The sequence below is a fragment of the Oncorhynchus nerka genome, linkage group LG21, assembly GCF_034236695.1.
Source record: "Oncorhynchus nerka isolate Pitt River linkage group LG21, Oner_Uvic_2.0, whole genome shotgun sequence".
NCBI classification, from domain to species: Eukaryota; Metazoa; Chordata; class Actinopteri; order Salmoniformes; family Salmonidae; genus Oncorhynchus; species Oncorhynchus nerka.
In genome coordinates, this window is record NC_088416.1 from 33,451,055 (window position 1) to 33,474,986 (window position 23,932).

At 44.8% G+C, this 23,932-nt stretch overlaps 1 protein-coding gene across 1 annotated transcript in view; it reads left to right on the forward strand.

Moving 5' to 3' along the window:
- The window catches only part of LOC115110676 (transmembrane protein 104-like), a 96,906-nt gene that overhangs the window by 3,485 nt on the left and 69,489 nt on the right, over positions 1 to 23,932 (forward strand). The window contains exons 3-8 of the mRNA XM_029636518.2: positions 10,084 to 10,205; positions 10,903 to 10,984; positions 11,970 to 12,057; positions 13,300 to 13,386; positions 19,733 to 19,832; positions 21,585 to 21,681. Of these exons, the coding sequence (XP_029492378.2) occupies positions 10,084 to 10,205; positions 10,903 to 10,984; positions 11,970 to 12,057; positions 13,300 to 13,386; positions 19,733 to 19,832; positions 21,585 to 21,681 (576 nt within the window). The remainder of the gene's footprint in view (positions 1 to 10,083; positions 10,206 to 10,902; positions 10,985 to 11,969; positions 12,058 to 13,299; positions 13,387 to 19,732; positions 19,833 to 21,584; positions 21,682 to 23,932) is intronic.

The window sequence follows — 23,932 nt, forward strand, 5'->3', positions numbered from 1 at the left end:
CTCAACGTCAACAAAACAGAGGAGATGATCATGGACTTCAGGAAACAGCAGAGGGAGCCACCCCCCTATCCACATCGACGGGACAGTAGTGGAGAGGGTAGTAAGTCTTAAGTTCCTCGGCGTACACATTAAGGACAAACTGAATTGGTCCACCCACACAGACAGCGTGGCGTAGAAGGTGCAGCAGCGCCTCTTCAACCTCAACCTCAGGAGGCTGAAGAAATTCGGCTTGTCACCAAAAGCACTCACAAACTTTTAACTCCAGCCACTTTAATAATGGAAAAAATGATGTAAAAATGTATCACTAGCCACTTTAAACAATGCCACTTAATATAATGTTTACATACCCTACATTACTCATCTCATATGTATATACTGTACTCTATACCATCTACTGGATCTTGCCTATGCCGTTCTGTACCATCACTCATTCATATATTTTTATGTACATATTCTTCATCCCTTTACACTTGTGTGTATAAGGTAGTTGTAGTGGAATTGTTAGGTTAGATTACTTGTTGGTTATTACTGTATTGTCAGAACTAGAAGCACAAGCATTTCGCTACACTCGCATTAACATCTGCTAACCATGTGTATGTGACAAATACAATTTGATTTGATTTGAAGACAGACTCCTGTTTCTCCGGCCAAATGCGAGATGCTGCCAAAGCCACCCTAAGAGGTCATCCGATTGTATATGATTCCTCAGAGAAAAAAAGCAATGGAAGCACACAGGTTCGAGCTTGAGAAGGAACTGGAAGTACATAAACAATCTCCAGACAGCGCCTCCTGGATTCAACTTAAAGCAGCCAAAGCAAAACTAAACTTGGACTATACTCGAGAGATATTGCATACCAATTAAAAAAGAGCAGTCTGAGCATACAATCATGGCCATCCGAATAGAAGATGACGAGGTCACATATGATCCAAATAAGATACATTTAACTTTTCATAATTTTTTTCACAAAGGTTTTTGGCCACTACAAAATTAATTACCATATTGCTCGACGAGACTAAACAGTCTTCTTCCCAAAATAATAAAAGCGTACCAAACTGGATTTATTAGAGACAGGTACTCTTTTGAAACATTTTACCCCTTTTTCTCCCCAATTTCGTGGTATCCAATAGTTTTTTTAGTAGCTACTATCTTGTCTCATCGCTACAAATCCCGTACGGGCTCGGGAGAGACGAAGGTTGAAAGTCATGCGTCCTCCGAAACACAACCCAACCAAGCCGCACTGCTTCTTAACACAGCGCGCATCCAACCCGGAAGCCAGCCGCACCAATGTGTCGGAGGAAACACCTCCCGGTCGGTTACGACAGAGCCTGGGCTCTTTTTGATATTATAGATCAAGTAAACGCACGGAAGACCCCTGTTCTGCTGGCTTCACTGGATGCTGAGAAAGCATCCAGTGGGCTCCCGAGTGGCGCAGTGGTCTAAGGCACTGCAACTCCGTGCTAGAAGCATCACTACAGACCCTGGTTAGATTCCAGGCTGTATCATCAAATCAAATCAAATGTATTTATATAGCCCTTCGTACATCAGCTGATATCTCAAAGTGCTGTACAGAAACCCAGCCTAAAACCCCCAAACAGCAAGCAATGCAGGTGTAGAAGCATGGTGGCTAGGAAAAACTCCCAAGAAAGGCCAAAACCTAGGAAGAAACCTAGAGAGGAACCAGGCTATGTGGGGTGGCCAGTCCTCTTCTGGCTGTGCCGGGTGGAGATTATAACAGAACATGGCCAAGATGTTCAAATGTTCATAAATGACCAGCATGGTCCAATAATAATAAGGCAGAACAGTTGAAACTGGAGCAGCAGCACGGCCAGGTGGACTGGGGACAGCAAGGAGTCATCATGTCAGGTAGTCCTGAGGCATGGTCCTAGGGCTCAGGTCCTAGGGCTCAGGTCCTCAGAGAGAGAGAGAATTAGAGAGAGCACACTTAAATTCACACAGGGCACCGAATAGGACAGGAGAAGTACTCCAGATACAACAAACTGACCCTAGCCCCCCGACACATAAACTACTGCAGCATAAATACTGGAGGCTGAGACAGGAGGGGTCAGGAGACACTGTGGACCCATCCGAGGCCACCCCGGCAGGGCCAAACAGGAAGGATATAACCCCACCCACTTTGCCAAAGCACAGCCCCCACACCACTAGAGGGATATCTTCAACCACCAAGTTACCATCCTCAGACAAGGCCGAGTATAGCCCATAAAGATCTACGCCACGGCATAACCCAAGGGGGGGGGGGGCGCCAACCCAGACAGGAAGATCACAAGTGGGTTGATTGGGAGTCCCATAGGGTGGTTCACAATTGGTCCAGAGTTGTTAGGGTTTGGCCGGGGTAGGCCGTCATTGTAAATTAGAATTTGTTCTTAACTGACTTGCCTAGTTAAAGAAAAGGTCAAATAAAATAAAAAGAAACGTTCGACAGGATGGAGTGAAGCTTTCTGTTCTCAGTCTTAGAGAAGTTTAATATGGGCCCAAACTTTATCAAATGGATGGTGGTGTCTACTAATGGTCTAAACTCTGAGAGATTCTCTTTGGGATGGGGCACAAGACAAGGATGCTCGCTGTCTCCTCTCTCTAAGTGGATGATATCAAACACTACATATCCAATTCTGAGAAATTCCTCCCTTCCATTTGAGACACAATTTCTCAGTACATCAAGTTTTCAGGATATAAGATCAATTTGAATAAATCCATTGTTTGCCCTCTCAATCTTACCGGCTCTATGGAGACACTCTGCCCGTTCCAATGGAAGACACAGGCTTTCAATACCTTGGAATCTTTGTAACACCAGATCTGAATTGCCTTTTCAACTACTTCTTCTGGATCGAATCAAGAATGACCTCCGAACCTGGAGGTCCCAATTAGCTTAGTCAGAAGAATCAATGTTATCCATATCAACATCCTCCCTAGATTGAACTATTTATCTCCCTCACCAACTTTAAACATCTGGTATCTGAGCAGCTAACCGATCGCTGCAGCTGTACATAGTCCATCTGTAAATAATCCACACAATTTACCTACCTCATCCCCATACTGTTTTTATTTATCTACTTTTCTGCTCTTTTACACACCAGTATATCTTCTTGCACATGACCATATGATCATTTATCACTCCAGTGTTAATCTGCTAAATTGTAATTATTCGCCTACCTCCTCATGCCTTTTGCACACAATGTATATAGACTCTCTTTTTTTTCTACTGTGTTATTGACTTGTTTATCGTTTACTCCATGTGTAACTCTGTTGTCTGTTCACACTGCTATGCTTTATCTTGGCCAGGTCACAGTTGTAAATGAGAACTTGTTCTCAACTAGCCTACCTGGTTAAATAAAGGTGAAATAAATAAATAGCATGGAAGCATCTGAAATAAATTATCTATCTCCCAGTTTCATTTTTCAAAACAACCAACCAACACATCACTATTATTCAAAGGTTTTTTTTGTTAATTAAAATAATATAAAATTGATCAGAAATGCAGTGTAGATATTGTTGTAAATTACTATGGCTGATTACTATTACTAATTATTACTAATGATTAATTACTAATGGATGATTTTTAATGGAATATCTACATAGGCGTACATGAGGCCCATTTATCAGCAACCATCATTCCTGTGTTTCAATGGCACGTTGTTAGCTAATCCAAGTTTATAATTTTAAAAGGCTAGTTGATCATTAGAAAACCCTTTTACAATTATGTTAGCGCAGCTGAAAACTGTTGTCCTGATTTAAAGAAGCAATAAAACTGGTCTTCTTTGGACTAGTCGAGTATCTGGAGTATCAGCATTTGTGGGTTTGATTACAGGCTCAAAATGGCTCTAGCCAGAATATAAAGAGGGTAAGGCCCCGGTGCACAACTGAGCAAGAGGACTACTACATTTGTGTGTCTGGTTTGAGAAACGGACGCATCACAAGTCCTCAACTGGCAGCTTCATTAAATGGTACCAACAAAACACCAGTCTCAACGTCAACAGTGAAGAGGCATCTCCGGGATGCTGGCCTTCTAGGCAGAAAAAAAACAAGGACATTTCTAAGTGACCCAAAACATTTGAACGGTAGTGTATATGGGGCAATAAAAAAAACTTAGAATAAAGTTCTCCACTCTATCAAAACCTGAATCTAAGGGTGGTCATGCCCTTCCCTGCCTTTAAATCAAATTGGATTTGTCACATGTGCCGAATACAGCAGGTGTAGTAAACCTGACAGTGAAATGCTTACTTACAAGCCCTTAACCAACATTGCACTTTTAAGAAAAATACCCCCCCCCTAAAAAATAATAAATAAAAGTAACAAATAATCAAAGAGCAGCAGTAAAATAGCGAGGCTATATACAGGGGGTACTGGTACACAGTCAATGTGCGGGGGCACCGGTTAGTCGAGGTAATTGAGATATGTACATGTAGGTAGAGTTATTAAAGTGACTATGCATAGATAATAACAGAGTAGGAGCAGTGTAAAGGGTGGGGGGCAGTGAAAATAGTCTGGGTAGCCATTTGAGTAGATATGCAGGAGTCTTATGGCTGTTTAGAAGCCTCTTGGACCTAGACATGGCACTCCGGTACCACTTGCCGTGCGGTAGCAGAGAAAACAGACTATGACTAGGGTGGCTGGAGTCTTTGACAATTTCCTTCCTCTGACACCGCCTGGTATAGAGGTCCTGGATGGCAGGAAGCTTGCCCCATTGATGTACCGGGCCGTAAGCACTACCCTCTGTAGTGCCTTGCAGTTGGAGGCCGAGCAGTTGCTATACCAGGCAGTGATGCAACTTGTCAGGATGCTCTCAATGGTGCAGCTGTAGAACTTTTTGAGGATCTGAGGACCATTCCAAATATTTTTCACTCTCCTGAGGGTAGTGGTTTTGTCGTGCCCTCTTCATGACTGTCTTGGTGTGCTTGGACCATGTTAGTTTGTTGGTGATATGGATGCAAGGAACTTGAAGCTCTCAACCTGCTCCACTACAGCCCCTTTGATGAGAATGTTGGTGTGCTCGGTCCTCCTTTTCCTGTAGTCCACAATCATCTCCTTTGTGTTGATCACGTTGAGGGAGAGGTTGTTGTCCTTACGTTACACTGGCAGGTCTCTGATCTCCCTAAAGGCTGTCTCATCGTTGTCGGTGATCAGGCCTACCACTGTTGTGTCATCAGCAAACTTAATGATGGTTTTGGAGTCGTGCCTGGCCGTGCAGTCATGAGTGAACAGGGAGTACAAGAGGGGACTGAGCATGCACCCCCGAGGGGCCCCTGTGTTGAGGATCAGCATGGCAGATGTGTTGTTACCTAATATTACCACCTGGGGGCGGCCCGTCAGGAAGTCCAGGATCCAGTTGCAGAGGGTGGTGTTTAGTCCCAGGGTCCTTAGCTTAGAGATGAGCTTTGAGGGCACTATGGTGTTGAATGCTGAGCTGAAGTCAATGAATAGCATTCTCACATAAGTGTTCCTTTTGTCCAGGTGTGAAAGGGCAGTGTGGAGTGCAATAGAGATTGCATCATCTGTTGGGGAGGTATGCAAATTGAAGTGGGTCTAGGGTTTCTGGGATAATGGTGATGATGTGAGCCATGACCAGCCTTTCAAAGCACTTCATGGCTACAGACCTGAGGTGCTACGGGTTGGTAGTCATTTAGGCAGGTTACTTTGGTGTTCTTGGGCACAGGGACTATGATGGTCTACTTGAAACATGTTGGTATTACGGTCTCAGACAGGGAGAGATTGAAAATGTCAGTGAAGACACTTGCTAGTTGGTCAGCGCATGCTCAGAGTACACGTCCTGGTAATCCGTATGGCCCTGCGGCCTTGTGAATGTTGACCTGTTTAAAGGTCTTACTTACAACGGCTGTGAAGAGAGTGATCACACAGTCGTCTGGAACAGCTGATGCTCTCATGCATGTTTCAGTGTTCCTTGCCTCGAATTGAGCATAGAAGTAATTTATCTCATCTGGTAGGTTCGTGTCACTGGGCAGCTCGGCTGTGCTTCCCTTTTTAGTCTAATAGTTTGCCAGCCCTGCCACATCTGATGAGTGTTGGAGCCGGTGTAGTCCGATTTGATCTTAGTCCTGTATTGATGCTTTGCCTGTTTGATGGTTCGTCGGAGGACATTGTGTGATTTCTTATAAGCGCCACCTCTGGATCAGCGTTTTCCTGTTTGCTTATGGGGGTACACAGCTCATTGAGTGCTGTCTTCGTGCCAGCATCGGTCTGTGGTGGTATGTAGACAGCTACAAAAAAATACAGATAGTGTGGTCTACAGCTTATCATGAGATACTCTACCTCAGGAAATCAAAACCTAGAGACTTCCTTAGATATCCTGCACCAGTTTTTGTTTACAAATATACATAGACCGCCACCCCTTGTCTTACCAGAGGCTTCTGTTCTATCCTGCCGATACAGTGTATAACCCACCAGCTGTATGTTATTCATATCGTCGTTCGTCCACGGCTCGGTGAAACACAAGATATTAGTTTTTAAAGTCCTGTTGGTAGGACATATGTGCTTTTAGTTTGTCCAAGTAATTATCCAGCAATTGTATGTTGGCCAATAGCAGGCAGATTAGCCACTCTTTGGCAGATCCTCAAAAGGCACCCCGATCTCCTTCCACGATACCTCTTCTGTCTCTTTCTCCTTCAAATGACGGGGATGAGGGCCTGTTCGGGTATCTGGAGTAAATCCCTCTCGTCCGACTCATTAAAGAAAAATTATTCATCCAATTCATGGTGAGTAATCACTGTTCTGATGTCCAGAAGCTCTTTTTGGTCATATGAGACGGTAGCAGCAACATTATGTACAATTGTACTACTGGTCTGCCCAAATCAGCAACATGTTAACATGGATCACAAACAGACAAGACTCAATGTGGATTCAGATAGAGGCCCAATCCTGTGGTCAATTTCCTCTAAACTCAATTATATTCATTAATGACTTTAGTGAAGTGGGGAACATACCCAAAACCTTTGATTTTACAACACCCTACTAGCATGGAAGGACTGCAAGAAATACCTTTGCATTTCCTCCCAGATATGCTCTCACTTGCCTATAGGAAACAACCCAGACTCGCCAAAACCCAGAGTGATGCCAACTTTCATCTTTGGCATACTCTCAGGATCAGGACCTATTCAGACCTGTTTCATCAGAACGCAACTACACTGAAATCCTTTGAAGAGCTCTGCAGGGAATTCGATGTGCACATTTTTTGTTCTTGATATCTTCAAATTAGACACGTAATTTCCTCATTCACTTCCAAGGAGAGGTTTAGAGCTGATCTCAATTAAGTTGAGACCCTTCTTGCTACAGCACAATCCATAAAAGGCAAAAACTTCAATATCTATATATTCCTATACGAGAGTGTGGGTTCCTCTTTACTCTTAAAATAATCTGGGAAAAGGACCTTTGTCTGATTATCAGTGATGAGTTATGAGCGGAGGTTTGCGACAGGATATGCTGCTCCTCTACTAATATAAAAATGAAAGTATATAATTACACATTTTTGTTCAAATTGTATTACACCCCAGTGAGACTCCATAGAATGAATACAGACATGTCTCCTTATTGTAAAATATGTACATCTGAAAGTAGAACTTACAGTGGGGCAAAAAAGTATTGTCAGCCACCAATTGTGCAAGTTCTCCCACTTAAAAAGATGAGAGAAGCCTGTAATTTTCATCATAGGTACACTTCAACTATGACAGACAAAATGAGAAAAAAAATCCAGAAAATCACATTGTAGGATTTTTAATGAATGTATTTGCAAATTATGGTGGAAAATAAGTATTTGGTCAATAACAAAAGTTTATCTCAATACTTTATATACCCTTTGTTGGCAATGACAGAGGTCAAATGTTTTCTGTAAGTCTTCACAAGGTTTTCACACACTGTTGCTGATATTTTGGCCCATTCCTCCATGCAGATCTCCTCTAGAGCAGTGATGTTTTGGAGCTGTTGCTGGGCAACACGGACTTTCAACTCCCTCCAAAGATTTTCTATGGGGTTGAGATCTGGAGACTGGCTAGGCCACTCCAGGACCTTGAAATGCTTCTTACGAAGCCACTCCTTCGTTGCCCGGGCGGTGTGTTTGGGATCATGGTCATGCTGAAAGACCCATCCACGTTTCATCTTCAGTGCCCTTGCTGATGGTAGGCTTTGTTACTTTGGTCCCATCTCTCTGCAGTTCATTCACTAGGTGTGGTTCTGGGATTTTTGCTCACCGTTCTTGTGATCATTTTGACCCCACAGGGTGAGATCTTGCGTGGAGTCCCATATCGAGGGAGATTGTCAGTGGTCTTGTATGTCTTCCATTTCCTAATAATTGCTCCCACAGTTGATTTCTTCAAACCAAGCTGCTTACCTATTGCAGATTCAGTCTTCCCAGCCTGGTGCAGGTCTACAATTTTGTTTCTGGTGTCCTTTGACAGCTCTTTGGTCTTGGCCATAGTGGAGTTTGGAGTGTGATTGTTTGAGGTTGTGGACAGGTGTCTTTTATACTGATAACAAGTTCAAACAGGTGCCATTAATACAGGTAACGAGTGGAGGACAGAGGAGCCTCTTAAAGAAGAAGTTACAGGTCTGTGAGAGCCAGAAATCTTGCTTGTTTGTAGGTGACCAAATACTTATTTTCCACCATAATTTGCAAATAAATTCATAAAAAATTCTACAATGTGATTTTCTGGATTTATTTTCTCATTTTGTCTGTCATAGTTGAAGTGTACCTATGATGAAAATTACAGGCCTCTCTCATATTTTTAAGTGGGAGAACTTGCACAATTGGTGGCTGACTAAATACTTTTTTGCCCCACTGTATATGCATGTATTTTGGAGTTGTAGAGAGATCTGGTCATCTATACATACTACTGCATGTACCGTTTGATATGACCCCGTGTCTCTATCTTCTTAATGTTCAGCAGGACTTTGTTCTTCATCCAGACTGAGATAATTTGTTTAAGACTCACATACTTTGCTATAAAATGTATTCTCCTGCTGGGGGCTTCTAATTCTTCCCCTGCATTTTAAAACGTGGATTGACCAGATTGTTGACTTTCTTCCTCTTGAAAAGCTCACTTACGACCTCCGCTAGAGACATCCCAGGTTTGATAGACTCTGGTCTCCACTACTCAAACTGGACAGAGTGAATGGGGTGATTTAAGGAAGTGTGTGTGTGTGTATATATACAGGAAGTGTAAGTTGCTCTAAAGCTAATTCTTTAATTGTTGTCTCTGCTAAAGCTGGAAATGTCTACACGATTACTGATAGTGCTGCTGCAATTTGTTTGTTTGATATTTTATTCTATAATTTGTCTGCCACATCTGTGAATATGGAATCTGTTTTGTTTGTTGATTTGAAAAACAATAACTTAATATCTTTAAGTTATACAATAGTGATGTAGAGCAGAAATGTTGTGGGGAGCACGTGTGGTGGTTACTCATCTAGTCAGGACACTGAAAAGAGGAAGAAGGAATGCTTAGGCACTGAAAAAGGCTACCAATGATGAAGTTTGATGACCCAAACCATAAATTCTGTTTAGCAATGCGTTATTGTGAGGCCTGTCTAGGTATGTCACAAGTTTCTGCAGGGACTGATATCAGCATGGTTGTGTCTGCTTCAGCTGTTTTAAGGCTAGTTGTCTTGTGATTAAAGTGCCCTTTCTAGATGAAATATTAACTGACTGAAGGAATGGATAGTGATAAGGGCTTTTTAGTGATCTGACCTTCTGTTCACTGGTCTACCTATATGTCACGGTGTCAGCCCTACGTCTACTGCTAGATGGGACTGTAATAGTCCACAGCTGAGGACAGTGTTTGAATAAGATCAAGATAATGTATTCAGTTGACCAGTGCGTTGCAACTTGGCAATGTGAGGTCAACATGTTTTTCTTTACATCGGTGCTAAACTGTCACATGATTTCCAGGGTTCAAACTTCACTCCCTTGACCAGAGTGGGGTGTTACGTTAAGTGAAGGGAGGATAATGTCCAGTAAACAGGAGCCTCCAGACCTACTGGCCTTTTGTGGACCCCCAAGACAACGACACCCTCTAATAGAGCACTCCCTTCGTCTTACTTATTGTTCTGTGTCTTTGCAGGTGGGCTTGGTGTACATGTTTAATCTGATCGTGGGCACGGGGGCACTGACGATGCCCAAGGCCTTTGCCCAAGCAGGTTGGGCGGTCAGCCTGGCGCTCATCTCCTTCCTGGCGTTTATGAGGCGAGTTCCTCGTAGGCTCACTGCCTTTCCATTCATTTCCACAACTGTTGCCTTACATCCACTTCCCCAGCTCTCACTTTAGTTTAAGCACACCATAGCGCAAGAGGAATTTACTATATTTAATCCTTATCGTCCACACCTAAGGTCCTCCCGGCCACCTAAATGGAGAGTTATTGCCCTCCCTATCAAATGGGATGCCACTGATGAGGCGTGTCAGTAATCTAGCAGGGAACAACCAGAGCAGGAGGAGTTGCAGATGAGTTGATGCAGCGTGTCAGTCAGCAGGAGGAAGTTGATGATGCAGGATGTGTTTCATTAGGGTAGTATGTGAGGAAAAAGGGGAGACAGTGGACACACAGAGATGCAGATCGGAGGCCAGTACTTTAGCTTTGTGATGTGGATTTAAACTTACACTGTGCCTTTTAACAGTTTCATCTTTTGATATTGCTTTGTTTTTAGATGATTGAGATCTAGAGATCCTATTTTATCACCAAGGATAGTGTGCAGTTAGGCAAGGTCACAGACTACAACAAATACAACACAATGATATTCTTTGACAGTTGTTGACAATGGGTCATACAATTCTACATTTGTATAAAATTGTTATGCTCAGTATATAATATGTGTAGACTTTTCAGGGCTAGTTTTTGTCATCTGAATATATTTTTCTGAACCCACTTTGTTTCATTTTCATCAGTTACATGACCACTACGTTTGTGATCGAGGCCATGGCAGCGGCCAACGCTCAGCTGTGCTGGAAGAGGAGGGAGCAGGAAGAGGTGAGTTAGCACATATAAATAACCAACAGGTGGAAGTAATGGAGGAATAGTGATAGTTGACACTCATACATACTGTCTTTTCCAGTGATCCCTACTCATCAAGTGAAGGCCCAGGTTTGCTAGTTCACTACCCCTTAAACCGCAACACCTTTACGTGAAGAATAACCTCAAGGCGGTCAATAGACCATTAAAGAATAATATGGAATAATATGGGGAATGGAGCGCTTGCCACTCCCACAAATGTGTGATTAAACAAGCCTTGTAGTGTCCTCTACTGACTCACTGGGGGGGCAGTTTAGTTTTTAATCATTGTTACTTTAGTCATTTTAAATACTAAGGGAAAGTCTTCTCGTGCAGAGATTGATAGAGCTGGTGGAGTTCATTTTCTTTTTTTACAGAAAAGCAGCAAGTCATTTTGCCTAATGTCCAAGGTTTCCGCTGGAGGAGTTATGAGCGTAAGGACAATGGGTCTGGCTTTGACAGAGCCCCAAACCCCATGGCCTTGATTCATGGATCACTTTGTCTTCCTCCAACATTTCCTCCCACATAATGGGAAGAAGGGAGGAACAGAGTGGGAATGTTTACCCTTGAACATTCTTTATTTCTTTCCGCTCGAATCAAGCACATAAAAAAAGTTAAGCCGTTCCTTTAAAGTCATATACTGGCCGACAAGTCCCATAAAAGTGTATTAGTTTGAATTTGGGGGGGACTGACTCTGCATCTCTCGGATGTGACGGAGAAATAGGATAGATCTGCTCTTTTGACTCAGCCAAGGCCACATCTGTCACTTTGATGTTAGATTCTTTGTTTCTGTTGCTGGCATATTCTGTTCCAGTGAGCCACCCACTTTTTAGTCTCTCCCACACCCTGCCCAACCAGCTGTAGCTGCTCTTGTTAATTCAACTGATAATTTGTAGATTAGGAGTGAAGTCAGTGTTGGGTGGAGGCAGGCTGGTTATCCTCTTTCCATCACCCTCATCTTCAGGTCCAAGACAGCGACTCCACCTCTGATTATTCGGATGATGATATCCGGGGACGATCAGAGCCAGAGATGAGGCCCATTTTGTCAGGCCGTGAGTATAGTGTTCCTCTCATCCCTCCTGAAGACTAGACACACTGCTAAGTTCGTGTTAAGAATGTGTTGAAAATAAGGTACACTACATGGCCAAAAGTATGTGAACATCTGCTCGTCGAACATCTCATTCCAAAATCATGGGCATTAATATGCAGTTGGTCCCCCCTTTGCTGCTATAATACCCTCCACTCTTTTGGGAAGGCTTTCCATTCAGCCATGAGCATTAGTGAGGTTGGATGTTGGGAGATTAGGCCTGACTCAGTCATTCCAATTCATCTCAAAGGTGTTTGATGGGGGTCAGGCTCTGTGCAGGCGAGTCAAGTTCTTCCACACCGATCTCGACAAACCATTTCTGTATGGACCTTGCTTTGTGAATTTGGGGGGCATTGTCCTGCTGAAACAGGATTGGGCCTTCCCCAAACTATTGCCACAAAGTTGGAAGCACAGAATTGTCTAGGATTTTATTGTATGCTGTAGCATCAATATTTCCCTTCACTGGAACTAAGGGGCCTAGACTACTGAACCATGAAAAACAGCCCCAGACAATTATTTATCCTCCACCAAACTTTACAGTTGGCACTATGCATTCGGGCAAGTAGCGTTCTCCTGGCATCCGCCAAACCCAGATTCGTATGTGAGACTGACAGATGGTGAAGTGTGATTCATCTAGAGAACGCGTTTCCACTGCTGCAGAGTCCAATGTCGGCAAGCTTTACACCACTCCAGCCGACGCTTGGCATTGCTCATGGTGATGTTATGCTTGTGTGCGGCTGCTCGACCATGGAAACCCATTTCATGAAGCTCCCAACTAACAGATATTGTGCTGACTTTGCTTCCAGAAGCTGTTTGGAACTCCGAAGTGAATGTTGCCACCAAAGACAGACTATTTTTACGCGCTATGAGCTTCAGCATTCCGCGGTCCCATTCTGTGATCTTGTGTGACCTACCACTTCGTGGCTGAGCCGTTGTTGCTCCTAGACGTATACCTCTGGCCATGTAGTGTATATATGAAAACATTGAGTCTTGTGGAGGATTTGGAATTCTCTTTTTTGTCGTCCCTCCTTTTTGAAGGTCTCAATTCTTAAGCATATGTTGATTGACATAATCAGATCAATCATACATTGTATGTATCCTCCATATGTCATTGGTTAATGTCAACGTTTTATAGAAGGAATGACATCAGAATGACTCTGATTGGAATGACTCACCACTGCATTCTCATGTCTATGCATTATCACAGAGCGAACAGGAGGAGGACACGTGGATCACTTTGACATTGTGGAGAGGGTAGAGATGGGTCAAATGGCCTCCATGTTCTTCAACAAAGGTAAGAGCCTATCCTCATTCAGTACTTTGAGGGGATATGATGAATCCACACTCTGTTATTGAATGAAGTGCTGCTGATGCCGCTATGTGCAGGGCATGGTAAAACCTGTCCTCCTTGTCTAACAGCTATGGAGGAGTCTTGACAGTTGTGTGGGATAATTTGGGGACAGTTTCTTAACCTTTAAATGGGAATCATTGTTAGATTCCAAAAGTGAGGCTGTTAGCTCTCTAATGGGGTGTAATTTTATACTGAGTGTACAAAACATTAGGAATACCTTCCTAATAGTGAGTTGCACCCCCTTTTGCCCTACAAGGTGTGGAAAGCATTCCACAGGGATGCTGGCCCAGGTTGACTCCAATGCTTCCCACAGTTGTGTCCAGTTGGCTGGTAGTAGATCTCTACTAGTAGCATCGTTCCATCTCATCCCACAGATGCTGAATTGGATTGAGATCTGGTGACTGGGTAGGCCACTGCAGTAAGCTGAATTCACTGTCATGTTCATGGAACCATTCCTGGACAATCCTTACCTTGTGCCATTGGGTATTATCCTGATAAAAAAAATACATTTGCAGATGGATACACTGCTGCCATGAAGGGATGCACCTGATTGGCAATAATGTTCAGATATCCTGTGGCATTCAAATGTTCCTCCATTTTTATCAAGGGGCCCCAATGTATGCCATGAAAACACACCCCACACCATTATACTACCACAACCACCACCAGCCCGCACACAGCATGATGGATGCATGTACTCGTGGTTTTCTCCATTCCCTTGTCCTCCCATCAGCAAGAACCAGGGTTCATTCAGATCAGGCAATGTTTTTCCAATTTTCCAGTGTCCATTGTTTTTATTCCTTAGCCCACTGCAACCACAGTTTCTTGTTTTTTGCTGAAAGAAGTGGAACTCTGTAAGGTGGTTGGCTGCCATACCCCATTTGTGTCAAGGTACGACTAGTTGTGCATTCTGTTATGAGTCTTTGGGCACCAATGTTGTACTGGACTATCAGTTGACTTAACTGTAGCCCGTCTGTTGCGCTGCACAATTTGTCAGCCTCCTTTGTCCTCTTTCATCAATGACCCGTTACCGACCACTGGCCTGCTATTGGCTGGATGTCGTTTGGGTGGTGGATCATTCTTGATGCACATGGGAAACAGTTGAGCGTGAAAAACCCAGCAGTGTTGCAGTTCTTGATGCACACCTGCTGCGCCTGGCACCTACTACCATACCCCATTCAAAGGCACTTAAATATTTTGTCTTGCCCATTCACCCTCTGAATGGCACACATACACAATCCATGTCTCAATTGTCTCAAGGCTTAAAAATCCTTCTTTAACCTGTCTCCTCCCCTTCATCTACACTGGTTGAAGTGGATTTACAGGTGACATCAATAAGGGATCAGCTTTCACCTGGTCAGTCTATGTCATGGAAACAGCAGGTGTTCCTAATGTTTGGTACTCTCGGTGTATATGGCTAAATGGTTGTATTTCCCAGGCCATCACACTGCTGCTGTTTTAGTCTCCCCAGCTGTGTGTGGGGGCCTCCTGCAGGCTGCTGCACCAGCGGCGGTGAACATGTTAAAGCCTCGGCAGCCTGAGTGATGAGCTAATTGAAAGCAGAATCATGTTCACCTTGAACCAGAAACCGAACACCCTTGCTGATTTACATTACTCACCTACGTCAGAGTAGACACTCCTCGGTGTGCTGGTCCCGCTCACTACCCCCTCCCCACCCTCTCCTCCTCTGCTGGCAGGTCGGCCTGTTTCTCAAGTAGTATTAACCAGGTAGGTGACTCAACAGTCTGCAGCATACGTACCTGCAGCGCCAATACTTCAACAGCATCGCTTTTGTCATCTCTGATGATAAAAAGGTCAAACCGTTCTGCTCCACTCTGACAATGTCATCTGTGTGCCGATCTCTTCCTGTGTTGTGATCCGGCTCTGGCCACTAGGTGGTGCACTTGGCACACTCGCACACAAAAATGATTCACTGACTCACACAAAGCCAGGCAGGCATGCAACATGCTGTTAGAGAAGCAGCGTGTTGTTCCCTTGTGGAACACTCCGGCTGCTGTCTCTTCTTTCCACTTTCTCTCAGCCCTATTAAAGTGTTAAAACACTCTTTGGTGATGACCTCTCTCTGTGTGTGTGGAGTGTGTCTGGTGTGGTGTTGTCCTCGGCTGCAGGTGAGGGTGAGGCGCCCTGAGGAAGTATCGATCGGTGGCAGAGATAAGAGTCCCCTCTATCTCTCTGTGTGATGTCGGAGTGCTGCCCAGTGACTCTAATCAGAAATGAATTAGATGGGCGCTGGGCCCAGCTCGCATGAGAGAGGAGTGAGATGCAGCTCTTTGACTCAGCTCAATGGCGCTCCAGCATAGTGAAAGTCTCGTTTGTCTCTCTACCCAGATATCCGCTGATATGAACTCTTCTTTGTGTAATTAGTGCTGGGAGGTAATATAAGATTAGTGGTATGTCTGATCAGGGAGTTTTACTGGTGTGGCAAAGCTGTCAGGCATTAAAACCAAATCTCTTGTTTTTTTTGTTGAGGGATTGGATAGTGGAGTGTTGTTGAATGTGTTGTTGGAGTTAATGGGCTTGGTTGTGTGTGTGAAGGGCTGAGGCCTGTGGTGGGGAAGGGCAGCTCACAGAGCCAATCAGCTGGCCTCTTGAATCCTTACTACCTCGGGCCGGTTCTGGTTATTGATGGGACTGTTCGACCACACTGGGCACCACTGGCAGGAAAGGCACATTTTCACTTAATGCGCAGATGCAGATTCAGTGTGGATGTGTGGGGGAATACTTTTTTTCAATGTTTTTTTTTTCTTCTCCTGTCCACTTCATGTAATTGAAAAATAATCACTATGAAAGGGCATTCGACTTCCTCCTGAGCTAAAATTGTCATAGCAGCAGAGCAAGCTTGGAATAAGGCCATGGGTATCGGCCCTGACAGAATTTTGATGGGGGCTGGTTTATCAGCGGAGCAGCGAGGAGAGTGCCTGTAGTGTTACTGTAACCTTCCTCATCCACAATTTGCAAGTTGATTAGAAGACGACTTTGGCTAATATCACAAAGGAGGTGAGCAGCAGAGGCTGGTCTGTGTGCTCCTGCTCCCATCTCAGCCCACCGTCCCTTTAGGTAGAAAAGGCAGTAGAAGTGATGTATGGGGAAATGGATGGTGTGCAGACAGAGGGAGAAGGTACAGGCTCTATAACATGCACCTACCACCCTTGACTTATAGAGACCATGGAGAGGAATACTAATCCAGTCTCTTTTATTACAGACCCCAGCTTTAATGAGTACCTAACACCGATGCATACATTTTTTTTTATACTTGAATGACTTTTCTTAAATGTCATACTTGTACGCTACGAGGGGCACTGACAAAAGGAAAATGGGGAGCAGCGCTGCCACTAAGAAGATGAATGGACATGTTTATGTCAGCCCCCCCCCTCCCACCACCCCAATTACATAAGCCTCAACTAAAATAGTTTTCAAGTCTCTATTGTATATGAACATAAAGGATGCGCTTTCCTTTTCAGTGGGCCTGCTGCTATTACTGCTCAACTCTATGATTACCCCGAGATCCAGATCAATATCCCAAGTTTTAGCACAGAGAATACATCTCACTCAATGAAAGCCCATTGGGGTTTCAAAATCAAACCTAAGGAAAGTAATTTCTGTTGCATCCAACAAACAGCCTTTAGTTGTCAGGCTCTCGCATTCACATTCCTGCCTGATGAAGCTCCACGATAGCAGACCGGAGCCCAGTACAGCTGTGGCTTCCAGCGTGGTTGGCATTCAACAACATGGCTGTGGATGTTGGAAGGAAGCAACTTCCTAACATACCTCTTCTGGGAACCACTCCCTCCTCCTCCAGACCCAACTAGAGAGGCTATCAGAGCCTCTGTCAGTCTGCAACAGTGGGGTGATGGATAGTGACGTGTGTCCGTGCCGCTAGGGGACTGAGTGGAGCTCCTAGGTGAAGAGTCATTTGCAGCAGCAGCGTGTGAGCCTCTGGCCGTGGGTAATGGGGGGGTATTAGTGACAGAGCCTGGCAGGGCAGCATCCTCTTGGTCATGCTGGGTCCTCACCTAGCTATCGCTCACTGACAGGGGTAGCACAGGCAGCCCTGATTCCCCCTATCCGAGGCAAAAGCTCTAACAGGCTTCCTTTCCATAGGGCCAGATGGAGACATGCAGGAATGGTAGAGAGTACTGTACAGTGCTAACTTCTGAAAGTGGGGTTGTCGGAGAGGAGGTGAAAATGGAATGTGTAGAATTGATGCAGAGAGAATCGAGTCCCCCCCCACCAACCTGTGAGATACTTTCATACATTGATCAGTGTGCAGATCAATACTGATAGGTACAGTATAGTCTTGAGTTATCAGTGTTTATTTTCCCCAGCCTGTGTTTTATGACCTCAGTGCACCACTGCACAATGATGTGATCTGGTGGTCCTGGAAGAGAATAAACACAACCTGGCTACCAAAGTGCCCTTTGGTTCCCTCTCCCACAGTACTTTAGCACCACATTATCCTCAATGGAGGTAAGATAAGTGGTGGTGCTAGCTAGGTAAATGTTTGCTGTCATCGCCCTTTCCCAGAGAATTTACCTGCTGTTAGACTCTCCATCTAACTCAAACAGGGCTGCAGCAACTTACTGTAGCAACTGTAATATAGCTTCATGTCATAATGCAGTCGACTGTAAGTATCCATCAATCCCTGCCATAAGACCGGTAATGACTGTTTTACATCTACATGGGCTTATCTGGCTGTTGGACCAGCTAGTCGTCTTCCATATCCCTTTTCTTGTTTCCCTCGGCTGTGTGATGGGCAGCAGAAGGTTGCCATTCGTCCCTTTACTCTCAGATCAGATGAATCCATTTAGCCCTGTAAAACTATAAACCCCTCACTTTTTAATGATTTTTAATGGACTCCACACTCTAATTTCCCTGTCAGTAATGAATTGGCTGCCAGGACCAGTAGGACACAGGAGCCTCCCACACGAGAACTCCAGTGTATGATGGATGCCTGGCACAACATGGCTATCGGTCTCCCGTTGTTGAAAGCTCTCAATCTCCGCTCGTTGCGCCAGCTTGGATGGGCCAGTAGTGTGTGGGGGATGTAATGAGGAGAATGTTCCTCATGAAGTGATTACTTTCTTAATTAGTGTGATTAATATTCTTCCGGAGGAGTGGAGAAATGTGCTGCTGCAGTTGTGGCTGCCATCCCGGAGGGAGAAGCCGGGGATTGATGGAGGAGTGGAGAAATGTGCTGCTGCAGTTGTGGCTGCCATCCCGGAGGGAGAAGCCGGGGATTGATGGAGGAGTGGAGAAATGTGCTGCTGCAGTTGTGGCTGCCATCCCGCAGGGAGAAGCCGGGGATTGATGGAGGAGTGGAGAAATGTGCTGCTGCAGTTGTGGCTGCCATCCCGGAGGGAGAAGCCGGGATTGATGGAGGAGTGGAGAAATGTGCTGCTGCAGTTGTGGCTGCCATCCCGGAGGGAGAAGCCGGGATTGATGGAGGAGTGGAGAAATGTGCTGCTGCAGTTGTGGCTGCCATCCCGGAGGGAGAAGCCGGGATTGATGGAGGAGTGGAGAAATGTACTGCTGCAGTTGTGGCTGCCATCCCGGAGGGAGAAGCCGGGATTGATGGAGGAGTGGAGAAATGTGCTGCTGCAGTTGTGGCTGCCATCCCGGAGGGAGAAGCCGGGATTGATGGAGGAGTGGAGAAATGTGCTGCTGCAGTTGTGGCTGCCATCCCGGAGGGAGAAGCCGGGATTGATGGAGGAGTGGAGAAATGTGCTGCTGCAGTTGTGGCTGCCATCCCGGAGGGAGAAGCCGGGGATTGATGGAGGAGTGGAGAAATGTGCTGCTGCAGTTGTGGCTGCCATCCCGGAGGGAGAAGCCGGGGATTGATGGAGGAGTGGAGAAATGTGCTGCTGCAGTTGTGGCTGCCATCCCGGAGGGAGAAGCCGGGATTGATGGAGGAGTGGAGAAATGTGCTGCTGCAGTTGTGGCTGCCATCCCGGAGGGAGAAGCCGGGGATTGATGGAGGAGTGGAGGTGTAGAGACGGAGGAGATTGCCTCTGATGGAGACTGCACGTTTAGCGGTTGAAGTTTGACACAAGTTGCATTGACCATATTTCATAATCAGGCATCTGACGGCTGTTAAAGATGAGGAATGGGTTAGCTAAGCTATCCCTGCATGTGTGTAGGCAGATTCTCTCAGAGATATGATGAACTGATAACACAGTCATATACACTAGAAATGTATAATGTATGACATTGTATGTATAGGTCCAGGTATAACCTGCTCATGTCTTAACCCTTTGGTTTTGTATTTCAGTTGGTGTCAACATGTTCTACATCTGCATGGTAGTCTACCTGTACGGAGACCTGGCCATCTATGCTGCTGCTGTGCCCATATCACTAATGGAAGTAGCCTGGTAAGACCAGCCAGCCAGCTTGCTGCTGATTCATTACATTCATGGGTTTCTTATTTGGGGGTGTTATTTCAAGCAACTGTATGACTAATGTGGGTGCAGCTGACTTTCCCAAGTACTTGGAGCATTTACTTTTGGCAGGACAAGGCATATCCCTTTCTCTCAGTTCTGTTTTTATCTCTGCACTTTGGCTGTTCCCTGACCTTCTGCCTCAGTAAAACTTTCTGATGAGGGGGCCTTTAGCCTTTCTGACCTCCCACCAGTGCTCTTGGCATTTACTTTTTGTTGACTGGCTCCCAGACAGGTTTTTATTACAAGTCCCCTCCACTGGCCCGGTGGGGCTGGGTGAATATCACATATTCCATATTGTCTAAGGGAGGCTCTTCTCTAGAGAAACTATTGTCCTGGTGAGACCACCTTAACCGTCAGGATCACAATTCAATTTGGTGTAGCTTTATGACAGAAAGATGATTGACTTTCTCATGGTGTTCCAAAAAGTACAATTTCAACCAAAGACCCCTCCCCAAACACTAAAGCGCTCTCCTATTTTGCCCAAATGACGTTAGATTATCAGTGACTTTTTAAGGGTTCAGTGAGCCCTGGGAGTGGCATATAGGGGTATCTTATGAACATAATGTGGTGAGGATGAGATCCTTAAACATTTATAGAGATACTTAACTTTTAAAGGACAAGGTGAGTGAATACATTTCAATTCAAGATTACAATTTAACCACTTACCACATCAGAGGAAGTTCTATTAACATACCACCATAATAGCATAAAAAATATACATTTGTCCCTCTCTGACTCAGCGGGGTCGAAAAGCCCCGTGGTAACTTTCTAGCTAAAATGTGAGGCGGAACAGACACTTAAAAAGGAATTACCCTATGGCACAGACCGGAGCTCCCCACTCGACTGGTTCTGCCACTGAGGAGAGCCAGGCGATTGAGATCGTAGAACAGTATCTCTTTGTAAAGCCTTGCCACAGCAGACTTCTCGGTGGCAGAGGCAGATTCTAATGATTATGTCCCATAATTGATGCTCAGTCTGCCGCATCTTGTTGGCAGCACTGAAAGGGTTTTGTGATTGCCTCAGAATGACAATTTGTAATTTTCCACCAGGAAGACTGGATCATCAAGTCTAGTGCAGTGATATAACTTTTACTGATACTTTTCTTACTGATAGTCTAACCGCTCAGAGGTAGTAGGAACTGACCTCGCTGATAATCTAACCGCTCAGAGGTAGTAAGAACTGACCTCGCTGATAATCTAACCGCTCAGAGGTAGTAGGAACTGACCTCGCTGATAGTCTAACCGCTCAGAGGTAGTAGGAACTGACCTCGCTGATATTCTAACCGCTTCGAGGTAGTAGGAACTGACCTCGCTGATAATCTAACCGCTCAGAGGTAGTAGGAACTGACCTCGCTGATAATCTAACCGCTCAGATGTAGGAACTGACCTCGCTGATAGTCTAACCGCTCAGAGGTAGTAGGAACTGACCTAGCTGATAATCTAAGCGCTCCGAGGTAGTAGGAACTGACCTCGCTGATAATCTAACCGCTCCGAGGTAGTAGGAACTGACAAGTCTGCAAATTTTTAGTAATTCTGCCCTGTCATATTTAATCTTTTATCATTGCTTCATGTTCTTTTGCAATATTGTAAACTAGTCTTTCCTGTCGTATGTTATTCTTGGACTGACTTGATCTGATCATGAAGGGATCTGTAATGATCACCAGTCTGTCTGTTCTCTCTGTAGTGGTAACCACTCATGCAGTGCTGGCAGTGTGAAATACGACGACACCGACTTGTGCTGGGGGCCTGTCACCAGGAAAGACGCCTACAAGGTGTTTCTGGTGAGTACATACTGCACCCCTGTTTCTCACCCCTGTCCTTCTACCCTCGTCCCAAAGGCCCCTGGAGGACACATGGTGTACCACACCTCTCTCTGTCAGCCCCTGCCATCGTGACTGAGCCCCAATGTGCCAACCCCTGTCTGTGTTAGTGTCAGAGAGCCCCTTCCAGCTCGGTCTCCCTCTCACGGCCTCCACTCCTGCAGCCCTGAGCAAGAGTGTGTGCCCTTGAAGTCTTAAGAGAGCGAAACTCCTGCGATTTCCACTTTTGCTTTAACTTTGCCGGCCGACAGTGATAGATGTGCTGATCTCCTCCTGTATTATTTCCCCCCTCCACTGTTCTCCCTCCACCCTCACTCATTTTCAACACAATGAGCATACCCAAACAATTCTCCAATAGATGCATTGTTGTTTTTTATCTCGTCTGGATAAGCCTCTTACATCATGTCAACGAATTGAAATTATGCTGATTTATAATCTCCTCCTGTATTTTTTGTTTACCTTGCAGTTTCACAAAGTTTCCTTTTAGGGAAAGGGACATTTCCACCTCTGTGTTAATGTATCTAACTGATTGCTTCTTATTATAGTAGATGTTGAGATTATTTCTGCTTGGTAATATTTTAAAATAATTGATTGTATCTGACAGAAAGTCAACTGTTCTCTGGTGTTTCTTAAAGAAGATGTTTCCTGATATTAGTTTTGGTCTCTCCTGCTTACAGACATTTGGACTTCTAGGGGCTTAGTTGTATTTTCTCCATGAAACCTTATTAGATTTCTTCCCATGGTGGACTTGTCCTTAAATAAATAATTGGGCTTTGATAAAACATTCATCAGCTTCTGTTAGCACACAGGGAGTGGAGTGTCTTCCTTCTCCTCAGCCCCCCTTTTGTCTTTGACGTGCCTGGGTCAAACGCTCTGGCCCCTTAGCCACTGCCCACCACTCCCCATGATCACTTTAAATAATTGATTGACTATTCCTTTTAAGCCCAGCCGCTCTCCATACACCGCTCTGTCCTGCCCAATGGAAATACCTCTCCTCTCCCCCCTACGCTATGCCTGCTTATGCTCTCTGACACGTCTCTGCCCCACCCCAAAGACCAAGGTGCCCTTCGTCCTAATGATGGGTCTATCTAGGCACAATGTCCACAGCATCTAGAGTCTTTGCCATCTGGAGTCATTATGCAGCCCAGTATTTTCCCTTTTCTTTACAACGTCCATATCATTTCACTGGAAGGCTTCAAGCTCCAAACCTAGTGACCTGCTTTATCACCCTACTGCCAGTCTCTTTATGAACTGAGTGAGTCACAGGGTGCTTTAGTATTGACTATTATAATATGCTTAATCAGACTTTGGAAAACATTGGAACAGTTGTCAGAAAGGCTGACAATACAGAATTGGGAAATACTTAATTATTTTGTTTTGGTTTAGCTAAAGAATTCAAATGAGCCTATTCATATATTATGCCGTCCCATTCTTTGAGTGTTTGAAAAAGGCATTACAAAAAGAACCATAATTACAATGCCTAATTACTTTTTTTGTTTTGGTTATGCAATTAGTTTGACTTAGTTTTGAGGCTCTAAGAGGGTGTAGGCATTAGCAAACACACTGCGTTCAATATGTTAGCATTAGTTGCTGCTCAGTTGTTGTATACCAATGGAATTGCTCAAAGCTGGTCTTTGAACTATGTTCAGGAGGTTCTCTGTGTTTCAGTGGTCATTACATTCTATCTGTTAATGGTTCTTCTCTCCTGTCCTCATCAACCACATTTCTCTCCTCACCATCACTTCTTCTCAACCTCAAAATCGAGTAGTCTCTCCTGGCAACAGATTGTCAGTTAATCCTCCATTTTTATCTTGACCAGGCATTTGTTGTTCCCAGTTTTATAGGTGTCATTGATAAGGGGCTTTAATCCCTTGATATGGTATTATCCGTTTCCTTAAGGGATTTTACTGTGGTAACTGCTCTGTACCATATTTATTCATCTTAAATAATCAATAGTGTGTGTAATGTGTAAGTTGTGGTTTTGTGCTAAGCAGTAATGCAACCTGAACTTCCTCAGTTGGGTGCGTATTTGGTCTGCCTGGGCTGCCGTTACTGTGTAGGGCACCACTGGCTGCCACAGGGGGAGTGGGATTGATGTCGGACACATTAGTCCAGCCACAGCGTTATTAGGGTTTAGAAAAGGAAGCAAGGAAAGATTAAAGGGCAGCCCGCATTACAGCATAACGGTGCACAGCTGTAATCCCCGTGTGGG